The sequence below is a fragment of the Hyaena hyaena genome, unplaced genomic scaffold (genome assembly GCF_003009895.1).
Source record: "Hyaena hyaena isolate Hyena2069 unplaced genomic scaffold, ASM300989v1 scaffold_26, whole genome shotgun sequence".
Lineage (NCBI taxonomy): Eukaryota > Metazoa > Chordata > Mammalia > Carnivora > Hyaenidae > Hyaena > Hyaena hyaena.
In genome coordinates this window covers 1,978,244-2,001,657 of record NW_024080658.1, presented here as the reverse complement: position 1 = coordinate 2,001,657, position 23,414 = coordinate 1,978,244, and the positions used below count along the sequence as shown (strand labels likewise).

Sequence of the window (23,414 nt, the reverse complement as noted above, 5' to 3'; positions counted from 1 at the left end):
AGGCTGGGGCGGAGCTCCAGGGAGAGTAGGCTGGGCCTATAAGGAAAGGGCGTGGCCATGCCTCCATCCAGCACCTCCGCTATCAAGAAGATGCACTCAGATTAAGTGCTGGACACCTGCAGGTGCCTCAAATCACATCAGATCCCAGAGAGACCAGTTTCCTATATTAAGCGATCAGTTTCTATACTTATTTTAATTTCAGGGACTCAAATTTAGCGTATTCACACCCAAACAACTTTATACACAATCTAGTACCTTGATATTTACAAAGAAGTTGCACTAGGCAATACTTGGCAGTTATGAAATGTAAGATTAATCTGGGGTTTTCTAATGGAAAATTTTAAATGCAGTTTTGTCAAATGATGAGCCTGCACTTTCAAAACTTAGGCTGTGGAATATATGCTGTTGTTGGCATTATCTGGATAACAGGAAGTCCTGTGGGTAAATTTTAGTTCCATAAGGCTTAGGAGAAAAGTTCACCAGAAGGGGTCCTTGCAGTGGTATAAGGAAAGTGCACTGGAAGAGAGGGTGGCAGAAAAGAGTGTGCTAAAATTTTCCCAATGGCAAAGGCACGATCATTTGCTCTTTACACTTTTCTAAACTTCCCTCACTTCTTACAGTGACAATTAAGATCTTTGTCATCAGAAAAAAAAATTAGCCAATTGTAAAAAGCAAGTGGGCCATGAAGACAATTAAAAGGTAAAAATATATATATAATTCTGGGGTGCCTGGGTGGCTCAGTCGGTTAAGTGTCCAACTCTTGGTTTCCACTCAGGTCATGAGCTCACAGTTCGTGAAACTGAGCCCCACATTGGGCTCTGCACTGAGAGCCTGCTTGGGATTCTCTCTCTTCCTCTCTCTCTCTCTCTCTCTTTCTCTCTCAAAATAAATAAATTTTTTTAAAAATTTTATTTCTTCTCTAAAAAAGGAAGCAAAACATTCTTCCTGCTTTTTTCTTAATGTTTTTTTTGAGAGAGACAGAGAAAGAACCAGCAAGGTAGAGGTAGAGAGAAAGGTGGGGGGAGAGGCACAGAATCTGAAGCAGGCTCCGGGCTCTGAACTGGACTTGGAGAAAGCCTGACACAGGGCTTGAACTCATGAACTGTGAGATCATGACCTGAGCCCAAGTGGGACACTCAACCAAGCCACCCACGTGCCCCATCTTCTTGCTTTTTGATACAAGTCATGTTGACCATATTTTCTAAAAGAAAAATGGGAGCATGTTCAGAAAAGTGCAAAAAGTGGACAAATGAGAGAATATTTAAGATTTAAAAACACTTAAAAATCTCAAACCAAAGGTAGCAGTAATGAAGCCATTCTGTCAGGGTTTAGCAAATGGTAGGAGATTGAAACATAATGTCCTTAAGTTATCAGATAAGTATCTATAAAACTTTCTTTGCAGTCATACATATATATTTCTGAGCTCAAAAGTTAAATCTAGTAATTACACAGGAAAAAAAGGCACCAAAACTTGGGTCCAAAAAAAGAAAAGTGAAAGGAAGCTCCTGGGGCTATTTAAAAAAGAGAGAGAGAAGTTTCTAGTTCCTTGTTAATTCAGAGAAATGGGAAATCAGTATTCCTCTGAATTTGAATGTAATATAAATTTCCTTGGAGACTGGTAAAACAGTACAACTAAGGTAGCCTGACAAAATCCTGGGTTTGGCTTTCCCATTTCCCTTAATGCTAATGTTTCTCCATTGCTCTGCTTTATCTAGAAGCAGTTGTCAATATTTGTGTCTTAAATGCTATACTTTGAAGAGGGGTCAAGTGAGGAATGTGTTGTACTGATCTGATATGTTTTCAGGAATTTAAAAAGAAAAAAGCATTCTCACTGTAATAAGAAGGTTTTAAATGTGAAATCCAACACTTTCTCTAATTAAAGTATGCTGCTGTGGGAGAAGGGGGAGAAGTTTTGGAAAAGAAAATGAGCAAAAAACATTTTTCAAACACATAAACTAAAGCTGTAGTCTTTCTAGTTGTTCTTTGGAGGGAGATGATTCCTTTATATTCAAAAGCACGGAGCAGGATAAATGGAATTCTGGGAGGCCAGAGAGGTGGATGCGGCTGTAGCAGATGCTGGAGTGAATCCCGCACTGAGAGTCAAGACTCGGAACAAACTAAGATATGAAGGGTGGACTTGCAGCCGAATAGGCTGTGGGAAGGTGTGGCTCTTTGCAGGGGTTTAGGGCCAGAAGAAGGTGGGTGATAATGTACATGATAAAAAACATGCCTCAGGGAACAATTCAATCCAAGACACAGTAGCGGGACACCTAACTGTGTCAGGCGGTGGGTTAGGGACCGAGAATAAAGAGATTCTATCCCCACGGGACCCATAGACTAAAGAGATATGTGGATAGTTTCAAACTATATGGTCAAATTTATGATAGAAATAATATGAAAACCCAAAGGAAGGTCTCTGAGCTTAGCCAGGGCTGGGGGAGCTTAGTGACTACCTGGGAAAGATACTTCAACTGAAATTTGCAAGAGTTATAAATCAGAGTCCGGTAGCAAAGTGGCCACGTGAGCGTTTATAGCACCCTAAATACAGAGCAGAGCCCATCTTAAGTACATTAAGATACAGTAAAAAAAAAAAAACAGATTTATAGCAATCTATGGAAAAGAAACAACAGAATAAATTTGCAAGAGTTATAAATCAGAGTCCGGTAGCAAAGTGGCCACGTGAGCGTTTATAGCACCCTAAATACAGAGCAGAGCCCATCTTAAGTACATTAAGATACAGTAAAAAAAAAAAAACAGATTTATAGCAATCTATGGAAAAGAAACAACAGAATAAATAAGAGGCAAACTTTTCCTTAAAAGAAAGCAAAACTTCCCACAAGCAGTTTAACCAAATAGACAGGAAGAGGGGGAAGCAATGACTTGCACTTTGCATCAAGCCTTCTGCTGGAAGTGGAAATTCACACCCATTCTATCTAATGTCATTCTTCTCTTTGCCATCTTTTTCTGGAACATGCCATCATTCTTGTATTTTCACACTACCATAATTCAGGAGGATGGTCTCAGGATCAACTCATTGCATCACCAACACTGGCGGAAACAGCGGAAACAAACGTACACCAACACTGGCGGAAACAAACATAGGCTAAGGGGCTTAAGGAATGATAAGAATGCATCTGTTTCTCTTAGAAATGCCCTGCTCTGGAAACTGTGGCTTTGGAGAACCTCCACGATGCTGGGGTTCTTTCCCACGTTTCGTGCACCACTTGGAGTCTCATTCATTCTCTGCATTGCTGAGTCCAAACTGAAACTGAACAGGAAATTTCCGACTGAGATACCTTACTATCAGAAATTGCACAGTTACAGCAGAGAGATTTTTCAAAGAAACAAACACGCTTAAGGAACTCCAGGAAGAGTAGAGAACATACTTTCATAATGAAGAAGTAAGTACAACTTTAAAGCAGCAACAATGCAAGGAATCCCATAAAAATATGTGTGAGAAATGTAGCATCATAAAGTGAATAACAACTTTCAACAGCACATTCTGAAGATTAACAAATTAAAAGCAGGCTTGAATTTGCTAAAATGGCCATATCGTGTTAAAACAACAATAACAACAAAAATAGGTGAGGGGCGCCTGGGTGGCTCAGTTAAGCATCTAGCTTAACTGAGTTAACACAGTTTAGTTAACATAGTTCAGCTGTGGTCATGATCTCATGGTTGTGAGATCCTGCTCCATGTAGCACTCTACACTAAGTGTGGAGCCTGCTTGGGATTGTCCCTCTCTCCCTCTCTCTCTGCCCCTCCACTGCACTTGTGCATTCTCTCTCTCTCTTTCTGTCTGTCTCTCTCTCTGTCTCTCTCAAACTGAATAAATAAACTTGAAAAATAAGGTGAAATTAAATTATAGAAATTTTTTTTGGAAGCCTAATGGTGAGATTCAAATTTTCAGATGGATGCTATGCAAGTGCCTCACCCCATCTATTAAACTTCAAACTAGGAGAAGAGTGGTTCTTATTTACCTTTTAATCTGACTCCTTTATTATTTAGCCAAATGTCTTTCATGCTTTAATCATTCAGTAAAAATAAGTTAAGCTTAATGTAAATACCTAAGATTTTTATAAAATATTTTCTCTACCCCAATTATTTTTTTCACTGGTGATTTTGTGAAACGGATAAACCTCTGAGAGGATGAGATAAATGCTTGAGAAATATTTATTAAGGCTCATCTTTTCTGATAATATTTATAGTTCCTTATATTCTTATTCTGTAGTTCTTATAGTTTCTGTCCATCTGTTCTTCTACGCCAAATTTCAGGGAGACGTTTTTAAATTGTAGCTACTATGTTCCTTGAAATTCTTAGAGCATCCTCTTGTTCAAAAAGATAGAAACACAAATCAGTTTCACTCTAAATCTTTGTGAACAGTAGGAAAATACTGAACTTGGTCGAATCTGTCACCTTTGAGAGCTAGTCAGCAAGCAGGCAAACAGAACTGAAACAGAGCTGGTGCTCCATTGGGCAAGTCCACAGCATCGCCTCTGCTCTGCTTCTGCAGAAGTGAATGAAGCCAGAGACGTGTGTGCGCCATGCCAACCCAGAGGGAAACTAAAGCCAACGCTTGGTGTCACGTGATCCAATTAGATAAAATCACTATTTTTCTCTATATCCTTTGTGGTTCTTCAGGCAAGTTTGCTTCTGTGACAAAATTCATATAAAAAACCAACTAGCAAAAATAGCCTCACAAAACCCTAATTTCAAGCATTTTATTTACACGTAAAACGTTCCTCTATCATAAACTTTGTGAAATCCACTTCGTAAACAAATTTTACTATGCTCACAACTTAGGTCCTCACAGACTTCTGGGAGTCCAGCCTGAATGAAGACAGCAGAATCAGAAATTCTACAGAAAGACTTCTGCAGATATACGAGAAGTCTTCCAATGTTTGTTTGTTTGTTTGTTTTTTAATGAAAAGCCCATATTTAACCTTGCATACTTTTGTTGAGAATTCCTTTTATCACAAATGATCTTTTATCAAAGAGCAATGCCATTTTTCTCTTACTTTATATTCTCCATTTTGTCCATAGTTGCTGCTCCAAAAGTAAGGTATGATTCCACTTATACGTAATTCCAAGAATTTCAAAAAATAGATTAAACAAAAGAATTCATGAACTTACTGTGGGTTTCATTGAGCTCTTTTTTTCCCCCACAGGTTTCCCTGTTTCTATCCAGATGGCACCTGAGCTAAAATTTTGGGGTAGTCATGGTCATTCACTTCTTTTTCATTGTACCCTAAATCTGGTAAATCAGTAAGATCTGACTATATATTCCTTCCTCAAAGTGTTTCTGAAATTCAGCCCCCTGTCCCCATTTCCATCACCAGCTTCCTAATGAAGACACGTATCATTTCACACTTTTATAATAACCTCACCTACACATGCACACACACACACACACACACACACACGTAGACATATGAACATATATATGTACACACATTATTTATGCATGTGTGTATATATACACATACATAAATATTGTATACACATATATGTGGATATATACATATTGTATACACAAATATACACATAAACATTATGTGCACACATATATGTAAAATACCAAAAGATAGAAACATTTCAAGTATGAGGAAATTGTAGGCATCTTTTTTACAGGTAACAAATATTGGGATGAAATGCTTCAATGCACAAACACACACACACAAAAAATGCGAAACTTACCGGTTGACCTCCCCACCATCTATGGTTAAATTTCTCTCGCCCTCGCAGGTGGAAAGTGGCATCAAACACAGGATCATACATTGAATTGCCAACAATTCCATGTGATTCTGGGTACAGTCCCTTCGTGTAAAAGCAAATTTATTGTTAAAATTGCAATGTAATAGTCTGTACATATTTGGTCTATCATAAATTTTCATATCATAGGAAGTTTTATAGCAATATTTAATTTCTAAATTTATATAAGATATATAGGGACTTTATATATGTCTAAGCAAACATGAGGATTATCTATGGACTAATTATAAGCTGAGAGACTTAATATGATCATAAGAAATTTAATATTTGGGGTTTTTTAACTGATGCAATTTAATAAGATAACAACTTTTTATTACAGTTAATTAACTTTGATATTGAAATTTACTTATGTGCCTCCAAAGAAGCTTCTATTTACAAATACACTTTTCCTTTTCCTTAAGTTCTATTTCTATCCCAGAACCCCTCAAATTAATTATAATAGTAAAAGAAATAGGGCCTACTGGGTGGCTTAATCTGTTAAGCATCTGACTTCAACTCTGGTCAGGCAAGATCTCACAGTCCTTGAGTTTGAGTCTTGCTTTGGGTGAGCTTGTACTGTGCTTCAGGAATCTTGAGCCCCACTTGGGAATGAGTCCCACTTCTCTCTCTCTCTCTCTCTCTCTCTCTCCCTCTCTCCCCCTACCTACCTCCTTCACTTTCTCTCCCCTTGTTCACTTGTGCCCTCTCTCTCAAAATAATAATAATAATAATATAATAAATAATAAATTATGTTTTTAAAGAAGAAAGCAAAGTAGAATTGGGAGTATCTACAAACTGAAACAAAGCAGCCCTGAAGTCAATACTTTTATTTGCAAATTCCAAAGTAAACAATAGATTCTGTGGTATTTGAGAGAGGTTTAATGTATGTGGTCAAACAGAACTGCACCTGAAAAAAAAAGTTTTCAGTTTTGAAGTTGCAGTGAAGTTCAGTCCTCCACAAGGTTGGAAAAGACATTTACTGTGAACAACTCATGCAGACCAGACAGAAAATGGAAACATTTTCTTTGAACACTAAGAAACACGTTTTTAAGAATCTCCCGTTAAGTTATTTCAGGATGAAATCTACATCCACACCCTTGGAATCTACATTATTTGAAAAAATACTTACAGTGGCCAAAGTGTATAAGTTAGGGAATGTTTTTGTTGGGTACACGGGTCTCATGTAGGGAGAGTGCGTGCCGCACGACCCTAGGAACAGAATTTCTGATGTTAGAACAAGAGAACAAACAGGAGCCACCCCATGTATGGGAAGCCACTTAATAAACCACCAAAGACTTGTGTTACCTTCACTTTTGTATAATAAAATACATGTAAAGTCACGTGTCCATAGCTCTCAAAGCCCATAGCTGAGCATCTACTGTACAGATCATGGATGCTGAGAATACAGTATGAAAATTACTTACTTAGCTTTTCAATGTTAGGCATGACCTTGCTGCCTTTCTTCATGTACGATGCTCGGAAACCATCCACAGAAAAGATGATTAATGGAGGGCGAACAAACCTTAAACAGTAACATATTACGCTTTAGAAAACTTACTGCTACAAAGTTTCCATTACGCCTAGTCATTCTCAACAATTGGGACCAGGAATTTCCAAGATGAAACTCCAAATGAGGATATCCATACAAGCCTGGGCTTCCAGCCACGTAGCATTCGTGATGACCAAAGTCCAGAGTTAAAAGACCAAGATCACAAAAAGACTGGACTTCAGATTTCCCCTAATAAACTTTCTCCTCTGTTGCCTCTCACGTTGCAAACAAGGCTGTTCACAAGGTATAAAGTTGTTTTATTTGCCTGGAATATATATTCTCCCATCTGCTACCTGGAAGACTCCTATGCATTCCTTGAAACCCAGCTGAAGGTTTCAGCTCTTCTATATGTTAGTTGTTCACACTTCTGAATTCCCTTAAGATATTAATCCATACCTCTTTTGTCATTCATCTGTATATTACAGTATTTCAATGCACAGTTTGTATCTGACCCATCTTTCTATTTTGTGGGCCTATAATAGGGTTTCAATAAACATTCATCAGATACATAAATGAATGGATGACTGAAGTAAATGAATATGAAATTAATAGCAATAGCACTCCTGTCACTACAACTAAAACTTATAAAAGAATTCTTTTAGATTTAATCCTAAAATAACTTTAAAAATAATTAAAATTGTTGAAGATCTTTAAAAAGTTCATCAGTAAGGGACCAGATTATCTATATCCATCTAACTAAGGCAGAACCTTATGAAATAGGTCCTTTGTTATGTTCTGAGGATATAATTGTTCAGTCAGACTTGAGAATACTAAACTAGGTGCAGATTTTTTTTCTGATAGCTTGAAAATTACTCAGCAAGCACAGGCTTGAATTTATTGGAAGCCACATAATAAATGCGGCATATTTCACAGGAGTCACATATAAAGCACTTAGAATAATACTATAGAAGAGTTCATTATAATCCTTACTATGATCATTTCATTCTACCACTAGACTGCTTTTGTCTCAAAAACAACTGAACATATTTTAAGCCATCAGAAACCATTGCTATTCTGTTCTGAAAGTCCAAGAAGTTCAAGTGGCTCATTAAAGCTAAAAAGGAGACTAAAATAAAGACAATATCGCAACGCTTGAATTTTGTGTCTCGGGTTGTGCTGCCTAAAACAAAAGTACACTTGAGCAAATATATTAATGAAAACACACTTGTTGAAAATTTATTTTCTGCCAGGCATTTTAAGGGTCCATGAATTTTCAACAGTTTCCTGGAAGGCGTAATAAGTGCCTTATGCTGGTCGCACTTGAGCTGTGGGGTGTCACTCCAGCTTGGCCGCACCCCAGCAAAGCCGTGCTTCAGTAGTTTGTCAAGTTTCTGCAGCATCTGGTAGGAGTTACCATCTTGGATGATATTTTTGAGAAGCTCTATGGTCCTCCCCGCCTCCCTCCCTCCCAAAAGGCAAAAGCAGCACTTCAGGAAAACACACTAAAACAAACAAACAAACAAACAAACAAATCCCAAATCAATGCCAGAAATGTTTCTTTCCTTCTTCAGAGATATTTGGACACACTTTGTAAAATCTTCAGCTATAGCGAAATACAGAGGATATTCAGTCTCTAATACATGCAGAGGCAATAAGAGAAAAATGTACATTGTAGCTTTTAACTGATTAATTGCTTATAAGTTTGCCCGTGTAAGAGGGTTTCAGTTTTGTGCCCATTTACCCATCCATAGCCTGTGATAGGGTATGTGATAATATCTAAGACTTCATAATCTTTATAAAATGCACTTACCCTGCGGGGCATTCTGGGGCCTTTATTTCCTCACAGTCATCATCTACCCAATGTGACTCTCCTAGAAGAAAAAGTGGGTAAATTCACTTGTGAATCTAATTGTAAATGCCAGCCAGAGCCTTAAGCAATTCCAGGTCCTGTGTCCTGTTTGATACTTGTTGCTTATGGGATACCATCGAAACAGAAACGCTCAAAGTCTAGTGTTGGTTTGGCTTACTGAAGTACACCCATACATAATGGGAAAGCTAATATTTAATAGCCCCAAGTGGTGTTTACAAAAGCCTTCTGAGTCTAAATGGTTTGTAGATAAAAACACCAGTGGCGTCAGTGAACAAAATTTCCTGTTTGTTTCCCTCCAGAAATAAACTGTTTGGTCATTAGATGGAACATTCTTTTCTCCACCACTGAACATCTCAAAGCCATAGAAAGTATGGCACAACTTTCCTTTAGCTGGGGAAAAAGGCTTAGACTACTCAGGGCCGATAGATGGAAGATTGCACGAAAGGGATGATTTGTCAGTGAGTCTGTGTACAGCCCGTGAATTTAGGACGAAAAACCGATGCTGTCTTGCACTTTTATCTTCCAACAAGGTCTGAGAGCGTTCCTGAGTTAACCCATCCAGAATGGAGAATAGAAACTCAGGCTTAAAATCAAACACACATAAAAACGAGGCTTCCTTAGGAGAAAATGAAAATTATCACAAAGCATTTGCTTTCAGTTGTCCTAAGACAAATAACAATCATGCGCTTTGACTATAAGAAAAATTTGTGATCAAGACTTTGGAGAAATTGGTCCCATGTAAAGAGCAGTGGAAATCCCCCTGGTCAACAAGAATCTGACTCCTGATAACTGGGTAAGTGAGTAACATGCTCCTTAAAACAGGAAGCTCTACCACATTTGTAGCAACACAGGGCGCTCACCTTGGGCTGCGCAAAAGTACTGCAACTAGAATTTTAAAGCAGCAAAAGCCGATGTTTAATGATTCAATGCCTGGTGACACTTAGGACTCTTTCTCTATGCTGTCTTTTAATGGCCTTTGTGGCTTACTGCTACAGTTAGTACATAGGGAAATAAAAAAGAAAAGGGATAAAATTCCCAATCAATTTTATGCTTTATCCAAAATTACAATAATTGTTTGGGTAGGGGAAATTTTTCAGACTCAGGATTCATGTAATATCTTCTTGCCACAAACTGAACACCAAACACATTTCAGAACAGATGTGCTTTCTCCCTGAAATCTCTTAACGGAAACTCTTCTCAAATGTTCCGTGTCACAGTTAGGAAGAAGGGCACATGAAAAAGGGACTCACAAAGCTCACATAAAGATTCTTGGATCTTTCCATTCGCTGCTGTCAGCGAATGCTATGGTGACCTAAAACTCCTTACTGCATCTTTTATATTTTCTTTAGTCCACCGACTAGTATTTATTACTGGAATAAAACCATCCTATTCTCCAATCAGCCATACAAAGTCAGCAGATATGTATACATAGCTTTGGGGTTAACGGGAGCTACGGGCGCCCTGATCCTCTTCACCAGCTAGCATGCCTACCTTCAGGATGCTGGTGGTGCCTCAGTTTACAGCTTACGTGCTATGGGTATGAAAGTCATGCCCCCTTGCCTCAAGGGTAAGCACTCTGCAATTTACTTTCCAGAGCTTTCAGGAAAACAGGCTAAGGTGAGACTTCACCTAAAATTACATCCCTGCTTGGCTCCCCTGTGCCCCTGATTCCCTTGTTCCCTCAACAGGTTTTTCCTGCAGGGCGTTCCCTCAATAAGGTCCACGTATGGAATTCCTGTCTCAGGCACTGCTTTTAGAAACCCTGACGGAAGACCAACACAGGAACTTTAGAAATCTCTTCATTATTATGATTCCACCAAATTATGGAATTTGGGGGTGTTTCCTTGTTATTTCAGATCCGTGAAATGCAGGGAAGCAAAACTAAGAAAGCAGCATGAGAAATTAAAAAAACGCAACTCATTCCTTCCTCCCAAACCCATATCCAAGGTGTTGTATCCACAACATCCAAGATTCCTCGGAGCACTGCCAGTTTTTACTCTTTTAGAGCTCCAGCCAACCCACGGAAACATGTACCTTTGCAAACCACTTGGTAATTAGTACAGCAGTCGCCCCTGGCCAAGCAGTCTTCTGAGCAGTGACAAGCATTGTCTTCGTTTCTTACTTCTCCGCATCTGTCCTTAGAGCATTCCCAGCCGCCAGCTGAAATTGGCACAATGGAACACTTTCACTGCTTCACACAAACCAAATGAAAGAGGCCTCGATCGCTTACAAGCGTTGCCAACAAAAAGAGCTGAAATCCCACATCATTTAATCTGCTTGTGAAATTAGAGTTGGCCTCAGGCCTAGATGATATTTGGAGGACTTACAAATAGGTTGAATTCCTAATTTTTCAAATCAGAGTACAAAGCCAAACATAATTGGGTTCCTTTGGAAAAATGGAACCCTTACCATTTATGAACTGTACTGAAAACCCCAGCAAGATGCATGGTATGTAAGGTTTGTGACAAGAGTTTCAAACTCTTGTGACGCTTAGACGCACAGTCATGATATAGCTGGGCCCTTTTATTTCCCAAAGTAGCTTTATTTGGCTTTAATGAGCTGGATTTAAACACAAATGATCATGTGACCAAATGGCCTCTATTTGCCCCAAGTTGCAACTGAAGGTTAAAGTCCTAAACAGGCATGTAGAGTATTAAGGGATATAAACAACCCTCACAGTTCCAACCATTGACCAAAATGTGGTCGCTGCCTACAGTGAAAAGACACAGTCCGTACTCTCAAGGAGGCCGGGAGATGGGTTACAGATTTCTGTCTGAGCATACTTGATCAAGAGCTCAGGGCTTAACTCTATCAAGAGGAAATATTTAGAAAAATTATTTTCATCGTAGAGTGCTGTATTTTCTGTTTGACTTTTCATCCACTAGACTGGGAAGTCCATAGCAGGAGAAAAAAATCACATCTCTCTTTTCACCACTGATTCTCTGATGCCTGAGACTGTGCCTGGCACATGCTAGGTGCTCCGTGAACATTCATTAAATCTCATTGCAAATTACCATGAAAATAAAATAGGACTCTTTAAATTCAGGACTGATGTATGAGAAACTTTATAATAAATGTACTTATTCAATAAATATTTCTATTATCTTTTCCGGGTTATAGGTGCTGGGGAGGTTATAAAGAACAAAGACAAAAAACAATATCTTCATGGAGCTTACATTCCAGTTGGGAAAGACAGACCATAAGCAAGTATACCAGCAAAAACAAGATAAATTCAGCCTGTGCTAAGTGCCATGAAGGAAATAACTGGATGGTATTGATAGAGAGTGATCAGGTGGAAAGGGGATGCTACTTGACATGGAACGGTCAAGAAAGTCCTCTTGAGCTAAGGATACTTGAGGTCTTCATCTCTTAAAACATGTCATAAGAAGAAGGCAATGGTTTTAGGAAGCAGTGTTGCTTCTTAGTAGTATTCTACCAACAGGGGCTCCTGGATGGCTCAGTCAGTTAAGTGTCTGACTTCGACTCAGGTCTTGATGTCACAGTTGGTGAGTCTGAGCCCCTTGTAAGGCTCTGTGCTGATGGCTCAGAGCCGGGAGCCTGCTTCGATTTCTGTGTCTCTCTCTCACTCTCTTTCTCTCTCTGTTCCTTCCCTGCTCACACTCTGTCTCTCTGTCTCTCAATAGTAAATAAACATTAAAAAAATTGAAAAACAATATTCTGCCAACAGACACTCTGCTAAGTGAATAAATGGATAAGGAGGTATTCATTGCCATGCTAGAAAACCATGAAACTACTGCTGAATTTCCACTCTTTTAGAATTACCTTTGTATCCAAATTCCATTCTCTGCTTTTTTGATATCCCCTACTTCCTCTACCTTCTCTTCCAAAGCAGATTAAATGTTTGGAATTCCTTTATCCAGGACATGCTATTTCCAATGGTTAGCAATTTTCCAAGATTACTTTGACTGAATTTTTTCCCAATTCAAGGATAACTATTTAAAAATTTTTTTTAAACATTTATTCCTTTTTTTAGACACAGAGAGAAACAGAGCGTGAGTGAGGGAGGGACAGAGAGACAGGGAGACAGAATCTGAAGCAGGCTCCAGGCTCTGAGCTATGAGCACAGAGCTCAACGGGGGGCTCAAACTCACAGATCATGAGATCATGACCTGAGCCAAAGTTGGACACTTAACTAACTACCCAGGCACCCCTCAAGGATAACTCTTAACCGATATGCTTTTATTCTTGCCCTGGTACATAAGAAAATGCCTTTGTTTACAAAAAGCATCACTGTTAACAAGTTAAATTCATTGAGGAACTACTGGCTTTGTGTAAGAATGGAATTTTAAAAAGTCAGGGTTCAGTGTGAATTATAAGCAAGCTATGAGTCAGTCAGCTATATAATTTTCAAAGCAAACATGGCTATAAAGAGAAAAGGCATTTAACCTTATGGGATAATAAGAGAGTTACCTATCAGAGCAGATAAGAAAAGATTTCTAAAAATGAGGAAATATAGTTTAAAAGTGAGAATATGTTGAAAAGGGAGTGGTGAAAGGCTCTCATGCCTTGGAGAGGAATAGAAACATTGAGAAGTATAATTTTGTAATATACATAAAAATGTGCACTTTGAGGGGTACCTGGATAGGTCAATTGGTTAGGTATCCAACTCTTTATTTCGGCTCAGGTCATGATCTCTTTGTTCGTGGGATCAAGCATCCCTGTCAGGGCAGAGCCTGCTTGGGATTCTCTCTCTCCCTCTCTCTCTCTCCCCTTCCCTCCCCCACCAACCACACACACACACTCTCTCTCTCTCTCTCAAAATAAATAAATAAACTTAAAATAAATAAATAGATAGATAGATAGATAGATAAAAATTTGTGCTTTGATTCAAAATCCCACTCCTTGTAATTATCTTAAAGAAGATAGAAAAAATACAAATATGCGTGAACAATATTCACTGATACATTGTTCATAATATCAACAATTGGGGAAAATCTAAATGATGATCAGTGAAGCAGGTTGCATCTGTTCAATGGAATACTGTGTAGGCATTCAAAAGGATGATATGTGAAAAGGTATGAGTACTGACATATCCCCTCACAGATGTGTACACACACACACACACACACACACACACACACACACACTCATATAATACACATACACACAGAGTAGTCAGGATCCACAGTGAAACACTGTGCTTATCTCTAGAGAGTGCTTGTGCTCTTGGAGTAGGATCTCAGAGACTTTTGTTTTCTCCTTCAACCTTTTGTATCATTGATATTTGATTCTTCCACATTTGGCATATGTTATCTTGGTATACAGGGAAATAAACTACTTTAAAATTTTACTGAAGTCCACACTTACTAACCTGGGAAGAGAGACATGAGCTACATTCCAAGAGAGCTAAGCTGGAGTGAGGACATCCACACAACTTTGCAAAGAGCCCCAAGATGAGGAACCTGGACATCTGACATGACATGTCAGAGGCCAGATGCTCATGGTGGAGATGAAACACAATATCAGTTAGTTTCCCGGTGCTGAGCAATCACAGACTGTTGGTTTGAAATAATGTTTTAGAGCCAAAGAACTCAACTAGAACATGTGTTCCATCCATATGTTCAGTTTACAAGATTCTCAGCATTTAAGTTTGCAGGCCCACAACTAAGGAACCTGGATGAAATTTCAAAGGAAAGTAACAAGAAAAAAATGGCTATATGTTTGGAAAATGTATTGTACAGAAAACAGCCTAATAAATCTCCCCTTATTTGGGGGGAAAAACAAACAAACCAGAACCAGTAAAGGGAGCCCAGGCTTGTTTTCATATGAATCAAGGGCTACTTCTTTAGTCAAGGAGAATAATGTCTCTGTTTCTAATGATATTATTAGAGAGATAAGGCTAATATCAATGATAATATAAGTTATATTTTTGAAAGAAGCATATAAACCATAAAAGTTCAAGAACCAGTAATAACTTGTCAAGAAAGCTATTGAATCTCTTCCTCTAGTGACCTTAAGAATGAGGTTGATGGTCATCTTTCTCGGAGAGTTGGAACATGATGTTGCCCAGAGGCCTGGCCGACAGCCTACAAGGTCTCTCCAGAGTCGTGTAAAGCATCAGGGTTTAGAAACAGAGAAGGTGGAGTGGTAAAAGTCTACCAAGGTGCTTCTTCTCAAATCATGCACATTCATTCAGAAGCTCGTATGTTCTATTGATGGTTCCAGTATAGAAGATGTGAAAAGAAAGGTAAGGAACACTGTAGAGGAATATTTTAGAGCTACCCTGAGCATGTGACCCCATAAGCATGTTAGAATTCCAAAACAAGTGTCCACCTGCACGGAGAATGGGGAATTACATCAGGGTAGACCAATAGTTACTATGTGATAAGATGAAATAAAATGCTATAAACGGGGCAGGGAGGCAAAAATTAAAAAAAAAAATTAAAAATAAAACAGAAAAACTCAACTCTTAAGAATGTTCACAGTTTCACCTCATGTACCCTAGCAGTGAATGTAGGAGTTGACAGCAAAAGATAGAAATGATGAAGATGAAGAAAGAAAAACAACAACAACAACAAGCCTGGCCATAAATTCTTCTGAAACCAGTAAAATAATGACTACAGTTGCAAAGAACCTTTTTTGGGTAGGTCTCGTATGCAAACAGTCACACGGGGTGTACTCATAATGCAATCGACAACCATTCAAGAAGCCAAACTAAACCCGTTTGGTTTGGCCAGAGCAGGGTGGCCAGGCCAGGGGGGATAGCAGCGGAGGGCCGCATCTCGAGAGGACTCAAAAGTTACCTACCTGTCTTCAGACAAAGCTCATCAAAGTCATGACAGCAACTGCTGTAGCTCTTGCAGAGGTTATCACAGCGACAATCAGGGGGTCCAATCTCTTGAAGTTCAAAGCATCTGCCTTTGCAAGATCCAGAGGTGTTGGTCCAGGGGGAGTCCGATAACACTGCGAGATACAAGAGGCGAAGGCAATGGGAGTGGGGAATGGGTCATGTCACCGTGGAGAGGTGGCCCTGGGAAGTACGGTGCGGCGATGCAGCGAGACTCTAGCCGAGCAGCCCGGCGCCATCACCCGCTAGCTCTGAACCTTCGGCAGGCCGCCGCTCAACTTCCAGGTGCCAGTGTTCCTCATCAGTAAAGTGGGGGCTTAACCAAAGTAATCTGAGATTATAACAAGAATTCAACTTAACAGTCCATGCAGAACACCTAGCAGGCTGTCAGACACAGAAAGGGGGACAACTTCTGGCTGTTGGTTTTATTTTACTGTTTGCGGTTATTATTACTACAAATCTGTGACAGTCGGTGTGTCTGTAGACGCTAACGATGCCAACAAAGAGAACGTTGATGTATACACTTAGAAACAAGAGTTCATTTTCCTATTTGAAAATCCGTAACTTTTTGTAAGGAGAATGGAGTCTAAATGTTCTGAGAACAGTCTGAACATACTGGATTGAAATAAAAGAATCATAAGATTTCTTCCAGCCATTAAATCTACACCTTTAACTGGAGTTACACAAACACCATCTCAGTTTCTCAACAATAAATCTTCTTTTTTTCTATGATCTGCGTATAGAACTAGAAATCTCGAGAATCAGCCAAAAAATTGATAACAAAAATTCAGTGAGATGAAAACTGCACCTACCTGAGAGATCTAATCAGTTAAGCTCAAAAATTAAAAGAAAGCTCCATGCTTCATAGTGTCTAAAAAATGCAATATGTAGGCATAAATTTCATAAGATGTGCATACGACCTATATGAAGGACACATTAAAACCCCACAAAAACATATTTCAAAACATTTAATCAAGTGGCAAGATACACCATCTTGGAGATAAAAATAATTTATATTATAAAAATATCAGCCTTGGGGCGCCTGGGTGGCTCAGTCGGTTAAGCGTCCGACTTCGGCTCAGGTCACGATCTCATGGTTCGTGGGCTCGAGCCCTGTGTCGGGCTCTGTGCTGACAGCTAGTTCAGAGCCTGAAGCCTGCTTCAGATTCTGTGTCTCCCTCTCTCTCTGGCCCTCCCCTGCTCATGCTGTCTCTATCTCTCTCTCCAAAAAAAAAATAAATAAAATATTAAAAAAATAATAAAAATAAAAATATCAATCTTTCCTAAATAAACCTAAAGATCCAATGCAATGGCAATAAAAATTTAAGGAGGATTTTTTGAAACTGGAGAGGATATTAAAGGTTTATTAAAAAAAATAAGTATATGGAAACGAAAAAAACTGAAAAGGAAGAGAAATTTAGCGAAGACTAGGTAGTAAAATATATTATGAAGTTAAACAATTAAAACAGCTTGGTACTAGGAAAGAAGTAGATGAGTGCTGGGAGGGGGGGTGGGGAAAAGGGCCACATAGATGAGAATGTACTTATAATGAAAGCAACATTATAAATCGGAGAAAGAGAGAAGGAATTATCAGTAGGCAAAAGAAGGATTATTCAGTAAATCGTGCTGGAGTAACTACTGGCTGACTGCAAAAAGTGAAGCTGTATCCTCACCCGAGCTTACAAAACAGGTAATTTCCAATGAATGGAAAGCGTAAGCAGTGTCATACCTGGTACCAGGAATGAAAATTTTTGTAAAATAGGGCACAATGCCCATGGGTCTTTCCCACAGAAATTCCATTACTAGGAATTTATCTCCCGTATATATTTGCAAAAGTTTACCAAGATAGATTTACAAGAAACAATCACCATATCTGTAAGTGGAATACTGCCCAGCCCTTAAAAGCAATGAACCAGAACTGTGTAGGCTAATATGGAAAGATCTATAAAATATATATACACTTTTTTTAAGAGCAAAGCACAGAGCAGTGTTATAGTATTAAATATTCTACATTATATTTTTAAAAGTAGAGGTAAAGAGAGGAATAAGGATAGAGATAAATATAAAAATAAAAACAGAGCCAGGGAAGAGAGAGTGTTGGACAGAGGCACTGAGAAAAGATACAGGTGTCAGTAGCCTTCCCCCACACCTCCCAACCTCCCCACAAGAAACTCGTTACAGGAATTACATTTGAGCAAAATGACTGAGAACGAGAGAAGCATAGAAAATTTTTTTTTTACCTTTCTATAGTTTGAAACATCTGGCATTTTACAAATGTCTTTTGTTTGTTTTTTTACTTCTATTTCCCTCATATATACATATATGTTTATATCCCTCATATATATACATATATATCCCTCATACATATACATATATATACATATATGTTTATATCCCTGTGTATGTCTATGTGTATATATATATACATATATATACATATATATACATATATATACATATATATACACATATATACACATATATATTTGTATAAAGTATGTATTATATAATATATATTATATATAAATATCCTAGAAAATGTTATTTATGTCATGCTATGTATAATTTTATTCCCTTATTTATGCCTATAAATTTTTTATTTTTAAAAATAATTAGCATGTATTACTTTTAAACACAAGCAAACGCAAGAAGCAGGGGCAGAACAGATGTTATAGAACATTTCCAGGTTCACCAAAGCCATTTACCTGAACATCCGGTTCATCCCTTAGTCCTTTGTCCTTTCAAAAGTCCGAGTCGCCCAATCCTGGCCTTTATGGCATCAGATCAGTTCAAGGAAAGCAAACAGATTCACTAGACCATGAGATGTGAAACGCTTTTGCATGGTTGATTCTGGGATGTCGAAATACATACAAACCACACCAGCTCCGTTTAGGAAATAATGTCAGGTTTCCAATGCCTTCCTTACCTCTGGTTCAAAAACCACATTTTTCTATTGACTTTGGCCAACCTATCAACAGTGCATGCTGGGCCATAACTGGGGGGTGGGGGGGGGGGAAGGGTTGAGACGTGGAAACATTTGTGAAAGCAGAGAAAGTGCTATGGCAAAAATTAAGACAACAAAGACGCTTATAATGGAATTATTCCCTTTTGAAGGATCAGCAGCCATCTAATAAATTCTGAGCTGCGTTCATTCCCGTGAGCTGCTTACATCAATCCACTTAGCTATGCTGATAGCTGACATAAGGGGAAGCGGTCCAAAGGCACCATGTTTACAATTCTTTCCTTGTCCCGTCTTCTTTTTATGACGTCCCAGCCTGCATCTGGAATATTTCTCCAATCATGCCCTCTGCTTCCCCCTCCTCACACTCTCTTCCCTGTTTCTTTCTTTACTTTCAAAATAATCTGTCTGGATTTTTAGCCACTTTTAAACCTTCCTCCATCCATGCTGGCCACGTGATTTTTCCTCTTTGCTTACAGCATTGATTATTCTCTAAGTGCATCCCTCACTTTGTTCTTGAAAATAATCAACTCTCACTCAATAGCTTTTCCCCCCTAGTGATAATCTGCTTTGCCACATGTTAAACAGAAAGCAGCTCTGTTGAGGAAGAGTTGTGCTTACATTCATCCTGCAAAGATATGGATCATAAAAAGGGTTGGACTCGAGGTTTACCAACAGCTTTCAAGAAAAGTAAATTCCCAGGCCTATATGGGGGAGGGACACATAAGCCAAATTCATTCTTGGATGGCCTGGACTCAACTGACAACAGTAGGAAGAGAAATAGGAAGGTCAATTGGGAAGAACGTGGTTCTTCCGATCCAAAAATCCCAAGGGTTTGGACTTCTGTATCTCTTTTAATAAAATCAGGTGAAAGAATAGAATAACATCACTTTGCCTTTCCAGGTCCTACCTCACCCCCGCCATCTTTCATGACAAGCTCTGGTCCCTGTGCTTTCATGATTCTGCTGCTCATCCTCCAGGCTCTGGCTTCTTCATTCCATGCCCAGGTCTCATGTCCTTCTCCCCACACCAGGCTAAGGACAGACTTTAGAATTTCTCTTCTTACTATCCCTGGTTCCATGGTTAAATAAAGAAAGATTCTCTGACTTATTATCAGTCTAAATTCAAAAATCTGTAAAGCTTTCCTTTATCTGACCTAAATTAAGAGAACATCAATAGGAGAACCCTGGTTGTCATCAAAATCACAAGTATTGTCAACTTGAAAAGGTAACAATTTATACACTGGCCTTCAAACGTAAGTGAAGATAAATTAAATGTAGCATCACATACTTAACACCTTATATTCCCACCAATCCTAATATGGTATTTTGTTTTCAAAAAACTTTTCTGATAAGGAGGCAACATTATCCCCATTTTCCTGTTTGGAAAAATCAGAACTGTCAGCTGGATTTGAGTTAGCCAGGCCCTGGCTAAAATTTTAGATCATCTGAATACAACTATAATACTGTTCTTGTTCACAAAGAAATTTTCAAATTTTGTACGTAGGCTCTGAATGTGATGAAGACGTGATTTTGGAAGATTTGTCCATTCAAGAATCTCTGTGGAACTCTACTGAGAACTGAGATCTCTGGTTATGCAGACAAGATAGAAGATTCTGTAGAGTTTTAAGATAGATGAAAAATCCCTATCCCAGAGCTCCATTTAACAACAAGAACAACAACAACAAAAAAAACCCTGAAAAAGCTGTGCCCCTCCCCCTTAAATTCTAATTCAGATAGTTTCATTCCATTTACTCTAGAACATCACCTGACTCTACGTTAGATTGAATGTAAAGTCCCATAACATGACCTTTGTCATGACAGAGTTTCCTCTCAGGGTCAGGGCACAGATGTATTTGTCAGCTTTGCAGTTTCTTATGTGCTACTAACCCATCATCGAGACAGCTTTTCATTGTGGAATGAAATCCCCAAACTTCCCAAATGAACCCACCTTCTTTGTTCCTATTACCATTGTTGTTTCCTCTGTGATTCACAAAGAAACACTTTACTCATAAAGCTGCTAGAGACATTCTTCATTTCACATTGATCCAAGAATTTCATTCCCATCTGCGTACTTTTAAACTTTGAAGCCACTAAAAATGTCGATTAGTTGGACTGAGCTTTCAAATCTCTATTAGCCAGCTAGTCACAAGTTCACAAATTTCTCTGTGTCTTCCAAGTGTTAAATGACTTATATTTCAGGTACGATCCCACCTCCATCTCCAGACTGAAAGGGTATTTATCATAAACTTCAGGAAAATAGACTCCACTGTACCACCACAAACATATCCTATGCTCACGGTTATGAGTGTATACACACCTACAGATATACATAAATTCTCTTGCACTCTTCAAGGTAAATCAAGCTGGCTATGCTGGATGTATGGGACAAAGATGTCAAACTGATTTGCTCTTATTATTTACATTTTCTTTGAAAATACATTCCAGCCATCTCATGTACCTGATTGAGCATTATATTTACCCAATAGAATTACAATTAGCTCTGCTCATTTCATATCTTGAAATAAATCCATAGATCTGTTACCATCTGGTAGAAGAAATCCGATTCTACCATTACTTCTAATAGATCACTAGGTCCTAACAATAAATCCAGCTAACAAGTGTGCTAGTTGGTTAATTATAACAGTTTGTTTGCCTTGCCACAGCCTTGAAACTAACACCCCAGTCCATAGTACGGCAGTGAGGGTCTGCCTATGTGTAGAACATTCTCACCTATTGTTGAGGACTTTGAGGAACTACATTGACTAAGCAAGAAAGTGCATGCTTTTGAATGGGAGATCTTGCTCTGGTCAGTGTGAAGCTGGCCATATATTAATACCCTTTGTGTTCCATTTGGTGAAACAGTCTTGAAGTGCTGAACTTCCCAGGATTTCTTTGGAACATGGAAACATTGTTGAAAATAGGCATGGCTGCCTTTCAGCTTAGTATCTTGTCCTAATACATATATAACAGTTTGCCCAATGTTTTCTGATGTGAAGTCTTTGCTGACAGAATCACCAACAACATGTGTTATATGAGGGTGGCCTTTTCTAAGCACATATAACATTTAAAAAAGATGAAAATGCTTCAACTCTCTGTACTATGCTCTCACCCAGTTTCCAAAATACATCTCTGGTCTTTATTCAGGAGAAATCAACCATAGTAGTGCCTGAAAAGCCAGTAAACTACAGCAACAGAAAAATTAAACATAAGAAGTGTTCAGGCATACCAAAAATCCCCAAACTCAGACTTAAGTGGCATTGTATCCCCACATAGCTTCACAAAGGTAGAAGTTTCACTAAAAAAAAATTATTTTAGAAGATAATCATAAAGGCCTAAAATAATCAATGATTTAATTAAATAATCTGAGAAACAAATATTTGGTACTATATTTAAGATCACTTAGATTTATAGATTAGAATATAGATCATATTATTTTTACAAAAGTTACATAGACTCATTAGTTCTTATAGCTGTTTCTTATAATGCAGGAAGATAATTATACACAAAATATATTTAAGGATTAATAAATCTGTTCAATACTTTGCAAGTTCTTCTGGAGAGCACACATGAATCCAAGAGCCAATGAAACAGATGGATGTACATCATGACCTTTTGGGGTTTTTTTTTTTAATCCATAAGGAAAATTAGAAATCATCTAGTCTTGCTTCCCATTATATGGCTAAGGAAACAGATGCCACAAGTGCCTTGCCCAAGGCCACATAGTGAGTTACACGGACCTAGGATGCCAGTCCAGGGTTTCATGACTATTTTCCAAACAAGTCAACTTCGAAAATAACGAGTGACTTGAATTTACACATTCATTATGAAAACGGCTTTTAATATCAGTTTTGGCTGAAGGAAAACACTAATATCAAACAGAAAAAAAAGTTCCTTTTAAGGTGCATTGGAAAGGACCAGAAGTGGGCTCTCAAGCAGCTCACTTGCCCATGTGACCACACTATGGATCGGATCCCCCTTCCAGTCGGCACAGTTACAGTCAGTGTTAATGGGAGTTATACTTGTCTGGAACAAGAAAAAGAGGTCTTTGAAGACAGCATTTGTTACCAATAAAAACAGGATTCTCCAGCCCAGTGATCTCCTCTCCTCTCTCTCCCTCCCCAGCAGAAAAGACAACTCATTTTGTCCATTTGGCTCCCTGGGGGTGCAATTTTTATGATCTATTTTCTCACTTTTCACCCCAACCACACCCCACTTTGACTCACTAAACTCCTTCTAATATTATTCTTTCAAACTTCTGGCATGACTTAAAAGCAACTTACTTGATGTAAGGAAGACCTAGTATTCCATCAATATATGTATCATAACATGGTTAATAAAAGCTCATGCTGGCTAAACAGAGACAGGTGATATAGTCTTTTTAGATTAGTCAAGAAAAAAATACAGAAAAATTCAAAATTCACAGGAGGGCAGACAAACATGCTGAGATGTCAGAAAAGTCAAGAAAATATTGCCCCCTGGAGTACCCATTACTTAATATGTAATTTTTATTTATAAAACCATCAGCAGCTCCAAT

General features: G+C 38.5%; 1 protein-coding gene across 5 annotated transcripts in view; it reads right to left on the bottom strand.

Moving 5' to 3' along the window:
• The window catches only part of ENPP2 (ectonucleotide pyrophosphatase/phosphodiesterase 2), a 106,909-nt gene that overhangs the window by 51,739 nt on the left and 31,756 nt on the right, over positions 1-23,414 (bottom strand). For all 5 annotated transcript variants that reach the window (XM_039227222.1, XM_039227221.1, XM_039227225.1 and 2 more), the window contains exons 3-8: positions 15,880-16,035; positions 11,146-11,271; positions 9,052-9,112; positions 7,177-7,274; positions 6,882-6,961; positions 5,699-5,818 (exon numbers count right to left, since the gene is read on the bottom strand). In XM_039227222.1, the coding sequence (XP_039083153.1) occupies positions 5,699-5,818; positions 6,882-6,961; positions 7,177-7,274; positions 9,052-9,112; positions 11,146-11,271; positions 15,880-16,035 (641 nt within the window). The remainder of the gene's footprint in view (positions 1-5,698; positions 5,819-6,881; positions 6,962-7,176; positions 7,275-9,051; positions 9,113-11,145; positions 11,272-15,879; positions 16,036-23,414) is intronic.